A 13,216-nucleotide genomic window follows, 5' to 3' on the forward strand; every position below is an offset into this window, starting at 1 on the left:
TGTAGCTAAAGGTTGGCACTGGTATCGGTACTCGGTATCGGCCTGTAGCTAAAGGTTAGCACTGGTATCGGTACTCGTTCTCGTTCTTTGTTTGTGTCATGTGGTGTTTTCTCGTCTCAGGACAGGAAGTGTCCGTCCGGCTGCAGACTTCAGGGTTTGACTTCCCGGCGGGACGACGAGGTGGACAGGAGACTGAGGACGACGTGCGAAGCGGTGAAGACGAGCAGCGAGGCGGCGGAGACCACGATGAGGACGATGACACAGATCTACAACGAGAACCGCAGAGTCATCGTCAGCAGACACAGTTCAGAACCAAACACCAGACCGGATGACACTGTGTTCACACTGGGTTCACACTGGTCTCAAACTGGTTCCAGACTGGATTCAAACCGGTTCCAGACTGGATTCACACTGGTTTCAAACTGGTTCCCGGTTGGATTCAGACTGGTTCCAGACTGGATTCAAACCAGTTTCAGACTGGATTCAAACTGGTTTAAGACTGGATTCAATACTGGATTCAAACTGGTTCTAGACTGGATTCAAACCAGTTTCAGACTGGATTCACACTGGTTTCAAACTGGTTCCCGGTTGGATTCAGACTGGTTCCAGACTGGATTCAAACCAGTTTCAGACTGGATTCAAACTGGTTTCAGACTGGATTCAATACTGGCTTCAAACTGGTTCTAGACTGGATTCAAACCAGTTTCAGACTGGATTCACACTGGTTTCAAACTGGTTCCAGGTTGGATTCAGACTGGTTCCAGACTGGATTCAAACCAGTTTCAGACTGGATTCAAACTGGTTTCAGACTGGATTCAATACTGGATTCAAACTGGTTCTAGACTGGATTCAAACCAGTTTCAGACTGGATTCACACTGGTTTCAAACTGGTTCCAGGTTGGATTCAGACTGGTTCCAGACTGGATTCAAACCAGTTTCAGACTGGATTAAAACTGGTCTCAGACTGGATTCAATACTGGATTCAAACTGGTTCTAGACTGGATTCAAACCAGTTTCAGACTGGATTCACACTGGTTTCAAACTGGTTCCGGGTTGGATTCAGACTGGTTCCAGACTGGATTCAAACCAGTTTCAGACTGGATTCACACTGGTTTCATACTGGATTCACACTGGTTCCAGACTGGATTCACACTGGTTCCAGACTGGATTCAAACTGGTTCTAGGCTGGTTTCAGACTGAGTGTAGATCCAGATGTTTATTTATTTATTTTGGATTTGAGGTCTCAGATTAGTAACTGATTCAGTTTGAAACAGACTGGTTTCGTTTCAGACCGTATTTAAACATGAGTGCAAACACAGTTTTAAGTTCCATGTAGTCCAGATTTTAGACGACGGACTGAGAGAAGCAACGTTCAGATTAGCGTCAAACATTTTAGCATCGTCGTAAACTTGCACCAGACGGAGTCTGAGTGTGAATCCATACGTATGGTAGTAAAAACGACTCTTCCCTCCTCAGTGTCGGAGCTGGAATTCGTCGGCGAGGCGGAAAACCTGAGCGGAAACCTCACGTTGCTACGGAAACGGTCGTACCGCCTGCGGCGGCGCTTCCAGCAGCTGAGCGTTAGCGCGCAGAAGCAGCTCGACGAGCTTCTTCGAACCGAGGTGACGATCTGGATTCAAACTCACTCCACTTTTACGTCAAAACGTCTGTTCTGGCTCCGCGGCGTCGCGGTTTCGTCTCAATGCTACGCAAGCTAACCTCCTGTCTCGACGCGACCAGGTGGAGGTCGCCATGACGCTGCGGAGCTGTCGGGGCTCCTGCCGCGCGGCGTCGCCCTTCTCCGTCGACCGCCTCGCCTACCGGACGCTTCGCTCCGACTCCAAACGTCTGGACGGAAGAAACCAGGCCACGGCGCCGCCTGCTAGCGTCCCGCGCATTGGGCTGCGCCAGCCGTCCGTCCCGGCGCCGTCCGGAGACTACAAGAGCATCCCGACGGTCCAGAGGGAGCTGCTGACCCAGTTCGAGGACATCGGGCAGAACCGGATGGTTCTGGAAGAATCTGGAGACGCAGAGGCTGACTGGAGCTAACGAAGCTGACGGCTAACTGACGGCTAACCAACGGCTAACTGACGGCTAACTGATGGCTAACTGATGGCTAGCCAACGGCAAACTGATGGCTAACTGACGGCTAACTGATGGCTAACCAACGGCTAACTGATGGCTAACTGACGGCTAACTGATGGCTAACCAACGGCTAGCTGGTGGCTAACTGATGGCTAACCAACGGCTAACTGATGGCTAACTGATGGCTAACTGATGGCTAGCCAACGGCAAACTGATGGCTAACTGACGGCTAACTGATGGCTAACCAACGGCTAACTGATGGCTAACTGACGGCTAACTGATGGCTAACCAACGGCTAACTGATGGCTAACCGACGGCTAACTGATGAGTGTGTTCAAAGTACTTTATCAGTAGATTTACTCAAGTATTTATTTTCTTTAGTTCTTTTTCCATCTGCTCTTGATTGTTTTGATCAAAGGACACGTCTACTTCCTGTTTTATTATGTGAAATAAACAACGTTTAATCATAAACGAAGTTTAATTTATGTAACTGCAGTTTCAGTTTTCTTTTTTATTAAACACTGTGTTGCCAAAAGTATTTGCTCACTGACCTTTGGACACGTGATCTTTAGTGACCTTTCGTGGCCTTTAGTGACCTTTAGTGGCTTTTAGTGACTTTTTGTAGCCTTTAGTTGCCTTTAGTGACCTTTAGTTGCCTTTAGTGACCTTTAGTGGCCTTTAGTGAATTTTAGTGACCTTTAGTGAATTTTAGTGACCTTTAGTGACCTTTAGTGGCCTTTAGTGAATTTTAGTGGCCTTTAGTGGCCTTTAGTGAATTTTAGTGGCCTTTAGTGAATTTTAGTGACCTTTAGTGACCTTTAGTGGCCTTTAGTGAATTTTAGTGGCCTTTAGTGACCTTTAGTGAATTTTAGTGATCTTTAGTGACCTTTAGTGACTTTTAGTGGCCTTTAGCGGCCTTTAGTGAATTTTAGTGACCTTTAGTGACCTTTAGTGAATTTTAGTGGCCTTTAGTGACGTTTAGTGAATTTTAGTGACCTTTAGTGAATTTTAGTGGCCTTTAGTGACGTTTAGTGAATTTTAGTGACCTTTAGTGAATTTTAGTGGCCTTTAGTGACGTTTAGTGAATTTTAGTGACCTTTAGTGACCTTTAGTGACTTTTAGTGGCCTTTAGTGGCCTTTAGTGACCTTTAGTGAATTTTAGTGACCTTTAGTGACCTTTAGTGACTTTTAGTGGCCTTTAGTGAATTTTAGTGGCCTTTAGGGACCTTTAGTGAATTTTAGTGACCTTTAGTGACCTTTAGTGGTCCTGATGCCAGCTTCATAGAGAGAGAGGAGCATGTAGGGTGAAGCCACGCCCTGCTGCAGGTGAGAGACCTCAGGTAATCAGCACTGCACTCCTCCACCTCACAGCCTGCAGCCATGCAGCACACACACACACCTACAGCATGCAGCCATGCAGCACACACACACACACACACACACACACACACACACACACACACACACACACACACACACACACACACACACACACACACACACACACACACACACCTACAGCATGCAGCACACACACACCTACAGTATGCAGCCATGCAGCACACACACACACACACACACACACACACACACACACACACACACACACACACACACACACACACACACACACACACACACACACACACACACACACACCTACAGCATGCAGCAGGCACACACCTACAGTATGCAGCCATGCAGCACACACACACACACACACACACACACACACACACACACACACACACACACACACACACACACACACACACACACACACACACACACACACACACACCTAGGAAAGAGGAAAGGAGGAGGAAGGGAACAATGCTGCCTCAAGGAAGAGCCAGAGGTTGAGGTCATGACATTTATTGAATTTTAGTGGTATTTAGTGAATTTTTGTGACTTTTAGTGGTATTTAGTGAATTTTAGTGACCTTTAGTGGCCTTTAGTGAATTTTAGTGGTATTTAGTGAATTTTAGTGACCTTTAGTGACCTTTAGTGAATTTTAGTGGCCTTTAGTGACCTTTAGTGAATTTTAGTGGTATTTAGTGAATTTTAGTGACCTTTAGTGACCTTTAGTGAATTTTAGTGACCTTTAGTGACCTTTAGTGAATTTTAGGTGCCTTTAGTGACCTTTAGTGCGACAAGTAGAACACTGGTCTTTAATCTAGAACACTGGTCTTAAATCTAGAACACTGGTCTTAAACCTAGAACACTGGTCTTTAATCTAGAACACTGGTCTTAAACCTAGAACACTGGTCTTAAACCTAGAACACTGGTCTTTAATCTAGAACACTGGTCTTTAATCTAGAACACTGGTCTTAAACCTAGAACACTGGTCTTAAACCTAGAACACTGGTCTTAAATCTAGAACACTGGTCTTAAACCTAGAACACTGGTCTTTAATCTAGAACACTAGTCTTAAACCTAGAACACTGGTCTTAAATCTAGAACACTGGTCTTAAAACTAGAACACTGGTCTTTAATCTAGAACACTAGTCTTTAATCTAGAACACTGGTCTTAAATCTAGAACACTGGTCCTAAAACTAGAACACTGGTCTTTAATCTAGAACACTGGTCTTAAACCTAGAACACTGGTCTTTAATCTAGAACACTAGTCTTAAACCTAGAACACTGGTCTTAAATCTAGAACACTGGTCTTAAAACTAGAACACTGGTCTTTAATCTAGAACACTAGTCTTTAATCTAGAACACTGGTCTTAAATCTAGAACACTGGTCTTAAAACTAGAACACTGGTCTTTAATCTAGAACACTGGTCTTAAAACTAGAACACTGGTCTTTAATCTAGAACACTAGTCTTTAATCTAGAACACTGGTCTTAAACCTAGAACACTGGTCTTTAATCTAGAACACTAGTCTTTAATCTAGAACACTGGTCTTAAATCTAGAACAATGGTCTTAAACCTAGAACACTGGTCTTTAATCTAGAACACTGGTCTTAAACCTAGAACACTGGTCTTAAATCTAGAACACTGGTCTTAAACTTAGAACACTGGTCTTTAATCTAGAACACTACTCTTAAACCTAGAACACTGGTCTTAAATCTAGAACACTGGTCTTAAAACTAGAACACTGGTCTTTAATCTAGAACACTAGTCTTTAATCTAGAACACTGGTCTTAAATCTAGAACACTGGTCTTAAACCTAGAACACTGGTCTTTAATCTAGAACACTGGTCTTAAACCTAGAACACTGGTCTTAAATCTAGAACACTGGTCTTAAACCTAGAACACTGGTCTTTAATCTAGAACACTGGCCTTAAACCTAGAACACTGGTCTTTAATCTAGAACACTAGTCTTAAACCTAGAACACTAGTCTTAAATCTAGAACACTGGTCTTAAAACTAGAACACTGGTCTTAAACCTAGAACAACCGTTTTAAATAATGAAACAAGAAGGATGAGACAGCAGAACGTATGTTCCTCAACGTGTTTATTGAGTAGCGGAGAACCGGTCCTGGTCGAGAACGTCGACGTCACGCGGAACAACGACCGACACGCTTTTATTTCACCGTCATTTAACTTCAGCTGATCTGATTCATGTGTCTTTGCTGTTTCCCGCCAGCGAAACGTTAGCGTCGCCGCGGCGCCTTTTCAGCGTGTCGGTGGCCGGGGTTCCGCGCGGCACCGTGGTTCCGCGCTGCGCTCGTCTACCGGGACTGGAAGAACGGCCGTATCTTCATGCTGATGGCCTTGAGCGAGTACCAGCTGCCCTTCCAGTTCATCCACACCACGCCGTCGTCCGTGCCGTGCTTGGCCATGTGCCGGCTGTAGGCCCCGCCCATGTAGTAGCGGCCGTTGGGATTGGCCGAGTGGCAGCGGTTGTACCACCAGCCGCCGCCGTCCTCCCGGGCGCACTGCTTGGACGGGTCGCCGGGGTTCCTGCAGACAACGGGACAAAGTCACAGCTTCTCCGGAGGCGCCGTGGAAAGTTTTCGAAAACGCACCGTTACGTCGACGTGACTGTAGCTAGCAGGTGAAGCTAACATGCTACATCACGTTTTTTTTTTTTTTCATCAGAGGGACATAAAGTCCTATTTCGGTGGAAACGCGTCTTTTTTGGTGTGTTTTCGTTTGGGAAAAGTTCCGCGACATCTCCGCGCTAGCGTTAGCGTTAGCTCGCGGCTCACCAGTTGTCGTTGTCGCGGTCGTACGTGCTGAACATCATCCCGTTGTGGATCGTCATGGTGCGGTTTTCTCCGAACAGCTCCAGGGACCCCTCCAGGAAACCGTTGCCGGCGTTGCCGGAGTAACCGTCGACGGCCAGGACGTAGTTGGACGTCTCCGACTGGACGGTGAACTGCTGGTACTGGGCGTGGACCTGAAGGACAATGACATCACTTCCTGTTTACCGCCTCACTGAGCGAAGGAGGTACAACGTCAATGAAATATGTGAAACTTTCTTTCTAAAAACAAAGTCGTGTAGAATTTTCACTGCAGATTTAAAAGATTTTTAAAAAGCTCGTATCAAATAACGACAGTCCAGGAAGTTTCATTGAAAATAACCGATAGAAGTACTAAAAGTATCGGTAGTAGTTGAGTTTAGCGTGAACCGGGTCAGACTGGATCGGGTCGGTTCGGTTCTGGACCCACCTTGACCTTTAGTGACCTTTAGTGACCTTTAGTGACCTTCCATCCCCCGAACGTCAATCACTGATGGAATATTTGTCGGAGTAGCGCTAATTGAAGTTAATAGTCTTTAATCTAGAACACTGGTCTTAAATCTAGAATACTGGTCTTTAATCTAGAACACTAGTCTTAAATCTAGAATATTGGTCTTTAATCTAGAACACTGGTCTTAAATCTAGAATACTGGTCTTTAATCTAGAACACTGGTCTTAAATCTAGAATACTGGTCTTTAATCTAGAACACTAGCCTTAAATCTAGAACACTGGTCTTAAATCTAGAATACTGGTCTTAAATCTAGAACACTAGTCTTAAATCTAGAACACTGGTCTTAAATCTAGAACACTAGTCATATATCTAGGACATTCGTCTAGTATCTAGAACACTAGTCTTAAATCTAGAATACTGGTCTTAAATCTAGAATACTGGTCTTAAATCTAGAACACTGGTCTTAAATCTAGAATACTAGTCATATATCTAGGACATTCGTCTAATATCTAGAACACTAGTCTTAAATCTAGAATACTGGTCTTAAATCTAGAACACTAGTCTTAAATCTAGAACACTGGTCTTAAATCTAGAACACTAGTCATATATCTAGGACATTCGTCTAATATCTAGAACACTAGTCTTAAATCTAGAATACAGGTCTTAAATCTAGAACACTGGTCTTAAATCTAGAACACTAGTCATATATCTAAGGCATTCGTCTAATATCTAGAACACTAGTCTTAAATCTAGAATACTGGTCTTAAATCTAGAATACTGGTCTTAAATCTAGAACACTGGTCTTAAATCTAGAACACTAGTCATATATCTAGGACATTCGTCTAATATCTAGAACACTAGTCTTAAATCTAGAATACGGGTCTTAAATCTAGAACACTAGTCTTAAATCTAGAACACTAGTCTTAAATCTAGAATACTGGTCTTAAATCTAGAACACTAGTCTTAAATCTAGAACACTGGTCTTAAATCTAGAACACTAGTCTTAAATCTAGAACACTGGTCTTAAATCTAGAACCCTAGTCATATATCTTGGACATTTGTCTAATATCTAGAACACTAGTCTTGAATCTAGAATACAGGTCTTAAATCTAGAACACTGGTCTTAAATCTAGAACAGCCATTTCGGAAAAGTGTCACGCCATCTCCGCACTAGCGTTAGCGTGGCTGTTGTACAGTCCCGGTCTGTACAACGGCCGTTGAAAATAACCGATAGAAGTACTAAAAGTATCGGTAGTAGTTGAGTTTAGCGTGAACCGGGTCAGACTGGATCGGTTCGGTTCGGTTCTGGACCCACCTTGTCTCCGGTCCAGTCCTGCATCTCGATCAGAACCTCGGTCGGACCCATCTTGGTGATCTGGCTGATGCGGTCGTTGCCGAGCCAGTACTCTCCTGTGGGGTAGGGGGGGTAGGGTAGGGGGGGTAGGGTAGTGGGGGGTAGGTTAGTCAGACTCTACCGGGACAGTGGGACCAGTCTCTGGCGGAGTCCTAGCGTCTTACCGGGAGTCTCGCAGTGTCCTTTACCCACGTCGAAGGCGATGTTCCCGAACCCGCGGCGATACTCGTCCCAGCGCCGGCCGAAGTCCACGCTGCCGTCCAGCCGGTTCTGGATCAGGAGCCACCCTGCGGGGGGATGGGGGGGGGGGGGGGGGGGGGGTCGTGAGCATACAGACTACCGGGGAACCCGTTCAGACAGACTTCAGACCCGGTCGGGACTCGGACCTCCTTTCTGGGTGGTCTGGTCACAGAAGACCTTGTACGGCACCGTGAAGGCGTCCGGCTGGATCACGTACATCTGGGAGTCCAATCCTCCGCGGCGGAAGATGTCCTCACACTCCTTACCTGCAAGGCAGAGGACAGGTCACATGACCCGGCAGGGGGGGGGGGGGGGGGTTCCTCAGGGCTCCGTCCTGGGAGCCCAATACCTTCACTGCTTCACACGCTAGCGCTTAGCGCTTAGCTTCGGAAAGATCTACTGGATGCAAGGACAAAACTTTAAAACAGAGCAAGTCTCAGTTGATGCCGATATCATGCCGATACGAGTACTGATACCAGTATTAACAATTAGCTACTTGTTGATACGGCATACCGATACCAGTACCAACCTTTAGCACCTTGCCGATACCGAGTACCAATATGAGTACAAACTTTTAGCTACTTGTTGATACCGAGTACCGATACCAGTACCAACCTTTAGCAACTTGCCGATACCGAGTAACGATCTGAGTACAAACTTTTAGCAACTTGCCGATACCTAGTATCGATACCAGTACCAACCTTTAGCAACTTCCGATACCGAGTACCGATACAAAGTACTTGTCAGGTTGTATCAGGGAATATTCAGTGCAGTACTGGACCAGGTATCGGTATTTACATCCCCCCCCCCATCGTACCAGTTCTTTACACGTAGCGTCCTTCGGGGGCGCCAGACTCACCGGACACCACGGGGACGGGACACTTGGTCTTGCAGGGTTCCTTACACTCCTCCCTCTGGTTCTGGATGGCCTTCTCCAGCTTCTGGATCTTCTGCTTGATCTTGTCCAGGACGCCCTGAAACGGTGCCACGCGTCAGCTAAACGGCGCTCCCGGGCGACCGCGTGTTCGCTTGCTAGGGAGCTAGCTAGCGAGCTAACAAGCTACAGTACCTGCAGCACGCGGATGTTCGAGGGGAAGACGGTGTCCACCGTGTCCTTGATGTAGGCGTGCTGCTCCTCCACGCGGTCGGTGTAGCGAGTCACCACGTTGTTGTTTGCTGCGGCGGAAACGTGCGTCAGTGAACATCGAACATCGGACAGTTGGCGGCGGCGGCGGCGGCGGCGGTGGCGGCTCACCGTTATACGCCCGCTGGCGCTCCCTCAGAGAGTTGGACATGCTGTGAACGTAGTTGTAGACGTTGTTGGAGGATCGAGACAAATCGTCCACCTGCGGGCGGAGGCCGTCGATGCTCTGTGGGGGGGGGGGGGGGGGGGGGGGGGGGGGGTTATTCACTGTCATCATACACACTAGCATTGTGCTAACCCATGTCTCTCAAGGCTAATGCTAACGTATGAACCTGGATCCTCTCAACATGGAAGTGGACTAAGTGTGTTTTAGCGCAATGCTAACACATGATTAGAATAGCGTTTTAGCTAACGCTACATGAAACTATATAAAATAGATGATCTACAACAGCTAGCTTAATGCTAATATATCATATAGGATTTCTCAGAATTCTTTTTGGCAAAGTACAGTTGCTAATTTACTAACTTTAGCTTTAGAGTTTTTTGCTAGTTTGAAAGAAAAGTCCATATTAGCACATTAGCATTGAAGCTATGAACTCACTTTGAAGATGTATGTTAACATGTTAGCATGACTGCTAACTGTTTTGAGTTTTGTGCGAAGTCACTTTGGTCGTATATTTTCCCGTTAGCACGTTAGCCGCTAATTCAGTGACGTTAGCAGTGAAGACGAAGTCAACGTGACATCATTTCAACATTTTTGTTTTTTTGAAGAGCTCCACGTTTCCATGGCAACGTTTTGAAAAAAAAAACATGAAAACGGCCAAAACGACTTTGACCGTTTCCACGGAGACCGAGCGGTTTCACCTCGGAGGCCATTTTGAAAAGACAGCGTTTTCAGTGACTGAGCGCTTTGACGAGGGCTTTGTTGTTTTTTTGTGTTTTTTTTCCGGTGAAGACGCTTCGGAGGACGTTTGTCTCACCGTGCGGACGCTCTTCTCCTGCTTGAGCAGCGCCGTCTTCAGCTCGCAGCCGTTGGGACACAGCGCCCCCTGGAGGACAGGAGAGAAACTGCAGAGTGAGACTGAAAACCAAATGGACAGAACATTTCATCAGAAGTTAAATAAAGTGAGGCGGCGCTGCGGCGCTCACCATCTCGTCCGAGGCGTGGGTACACCCTCCCGCCTCCGGCTGCTCCACCTTCTCCTCCGTCTGCGAGGCTCCGCCCGTCGTCTGGGTCTGAGTGGGGCGGCCGCGGTACCTGCAGGGCAAAGACCAGGGGTGACGTCAGAACCAGGTTCTGCTGCTGCTTCTGTCGTTACCTGGAACCTGCTGGGACTCAAGTTACAGCTGTTACACGTGTTACAGTGGTGTTACAGCTGTTACAAGTGTTACAGCTGTTACAAGTGTTACAGGTGTTACAAGTGTTACAGTGGTGTTACAGGTGTTACGGTGTTCCAGGCGACTGTACCTGTTGCCGCCGCTGATCGGGGGAGGGGAGTACCGGTTGGGGTTGTAGGTCTCTCTGCCTCGGCTCAGAGGACGGTGGCCGCGAGCGTCTACGGCGGCCTGAAGACAGCAGAACCACAGTCAACCGGTCTGAACCAATCAGAACCAATCAGAACCAAACAGAACCCAGGAGAACCAAACAGAACCAATCAGAACCCAGGAGAAAAGGGGAGGTTCTTGTACTCACAGTCTTATTGGCCCCAGACGGTTTGGTGTCCTGTCAGAACAAACGTCAACAAGTCAACAACCGAGGAAACAAAACAACGACGCAGATCGTCCGTTTCTTAGCATGCTAGCATTAGCATCAGAACTTGAATAATATTTTCAAAATAAGAGTTTGAAGTAGTGAAACACAAATAACACAGAGGTGAAAAAGGACATGGTCGCTAAATGTTCACGGTACGGTACAGTACGGTACGGCACGGCACGGTACTGTACTGTACGGTACGGCACGGCACGGCACGGCACGGTACAGTACAGCACGGTACGGTACGGAATGGCACGGTACAGTATGGTACGGTACGGCATGGTATGGTACGGCATGGTACGGTACGGCACGGCACGGCATGGTACGGTAAAGTACAGTATGGTGCGGCACAGTACGGTACGGCACGGCACGGCACGGTACAGTACAGGACGGCGCGGAACGGTACGGTACGGCACGGCATGGTACGGTTAAGTACGGTATGGCACGGCACGGTACGGTACGGTACGGTACGGCACGGTACGGCACGGTAAAGTACGGTATGGTACGGCACGGCACGGTACGGTACAGTACGACACGGCACGGTACGGTCCAGTACGGTACGCCGCGGCGCGGCGCTCACCGTGTCGTATTCGTCATAGTCCAGGTCCTTCTGCGTCCAGGTTCCAGAGACGCACAGTAACAAGATCAGCAGCGTCTTCATCCTTCCTCTTCCTCACCTTCCTCTCGTTTGCCCGAGTATCCGAGTACTTCTGGTATTTATACTCCGGCTGCGCTGAGTCAGCGAGTCCAGCTGGTCGATGGACCCGGTAAACACACACACACACACACACACACACACACACACACACACACACACACACACACACACACACACACACACACACACACACACACACACACACACATAGACAAAGTGGATGAACTAACTAGCTGGTTGACATAGTTTGTAATTTTACCGTTAATTTAAATCAGAATTAAAATTTGACGACTCGTCGGTTTTTAATCTCAGATTTTATTTTCTTTCATCTGAAACTTTTTAAAAAGTTTTTTTTTGTGACGTTTTGTTTTTTCTCGTTGTGATGAAATCTGTTCTGCTGCAACACGATCAATCAAATCAGTCACTTATTAACACACACACACACACACACACACACACACACACACACACACACACACACACACACACACACACACACACACACACACACACACACACACACACACACACACACAGTGAGTCAGCAGTTGACTGGAAGTCCAGTTGTTTGGTTCCAGAAGTCGGAGTGAAGAAATCTGAACTTTTTGTAACTTAAGTTTTTTTTTAAACGTCACTTTATTTTTTCTTTCCATTATTTTGTCTTAATCATCTCTTTTCTTTTCTTTTCTTTTCTTTTCTTTTATGGCACATTATATCACTTTGAGTCACTTTGCAGCACTTTATATCACTTTGTCACTTAATGGAACTTTAGATCACTTTATATCACTTTGTGTCACGTTATGTCGTTTTCTGTAACTTTATTTTGGTTGATTTCGCTCTATGTCACTTTATGTCACTTTTTGTCACTTTATGTCACTTTATATCGCTTTTTGTCACTTTTTGTCACTTTATGTCGTTTTATGTCACTTTATGACACTTTATGACACTTTATATAACTTTACGTCACTTTATGTTGGTTTATGTCATTTTGCTTCTCTTTACTTCACTTTGTCAGTCTAAAGCATTTTACATCATTGTACGCTACTTAATGTAATTCTATATAAATGTACTTCACTTTTCGTCATTTCACAAAACATCAGACACAAGTTGTTTATTGCTGTAGTTTTTTTTTTATTACTTTTTAAAAATATTTTGTTCATACACCGACAGGAGGAAGTGAAGCGAGCCTAGCGATGGACGCTAACGTCCACGAGCTGCAGATCCCCTTCGTTTACATGGAGTCTTTCATCTTTTACATGGAGTCTTTTATCTTTTACATGGAGTCTTTCATCATGTAGGAGTCGTAGGAATAGTCGGACATCTTGGCGCAGATGAA

General features: G+C 46.1%; 1 protein-coding gene across 1 annotated transcript; it reads right to left on the reverse strand.

Annotated features, from left to right (window-relative positions):
- Nucleotides 1–5,766: 5,766 nt before the first annotated feature.
- fgb (fibrinogen beta chain) lies at nt 5,767–11,883 on the reverse strand (the record flags this gene model as incomplete). The annotated part of the gene is made up of 13 exons (XM_080522057.1): nt 5,767–5,998; nt 6,247–6,437; nt 8,047–8,141; nt 8,250–8,372; nt 8,472–8,591; nt 9,185–9,299; nt 9,395–9,501; nt 9,581–9,695; nt 10,450–10,518; nt 10,619–10,727; nt 10,938–11,035; nt 11,163–11,192; nt 11,803–11,883. 13 exons carry the CDS (start codon nt 11,881–11,883, stop codon nt 5,767–5,769), a joined length of 1,485 nt encoding a protein of 494 aa, XP_080378183.1.
- Between the last annotated feature and the right edge of the window lie 1,333 nt (nt 11,884–13,216).

This window comes from Blennius ocellaris, assembly GCF_963422515.1.
Source record: "Blennius ocellaris genome assembly, contig: SCAFFOLD_97, whole genome shotgun sequence".
NCBI classification, from domain to species: Eukaryota; Metazoa; Chordata; class Actinopteri; order Blenniiformes; family Blenniidae; genus Blennius; species Blennius ocellaris.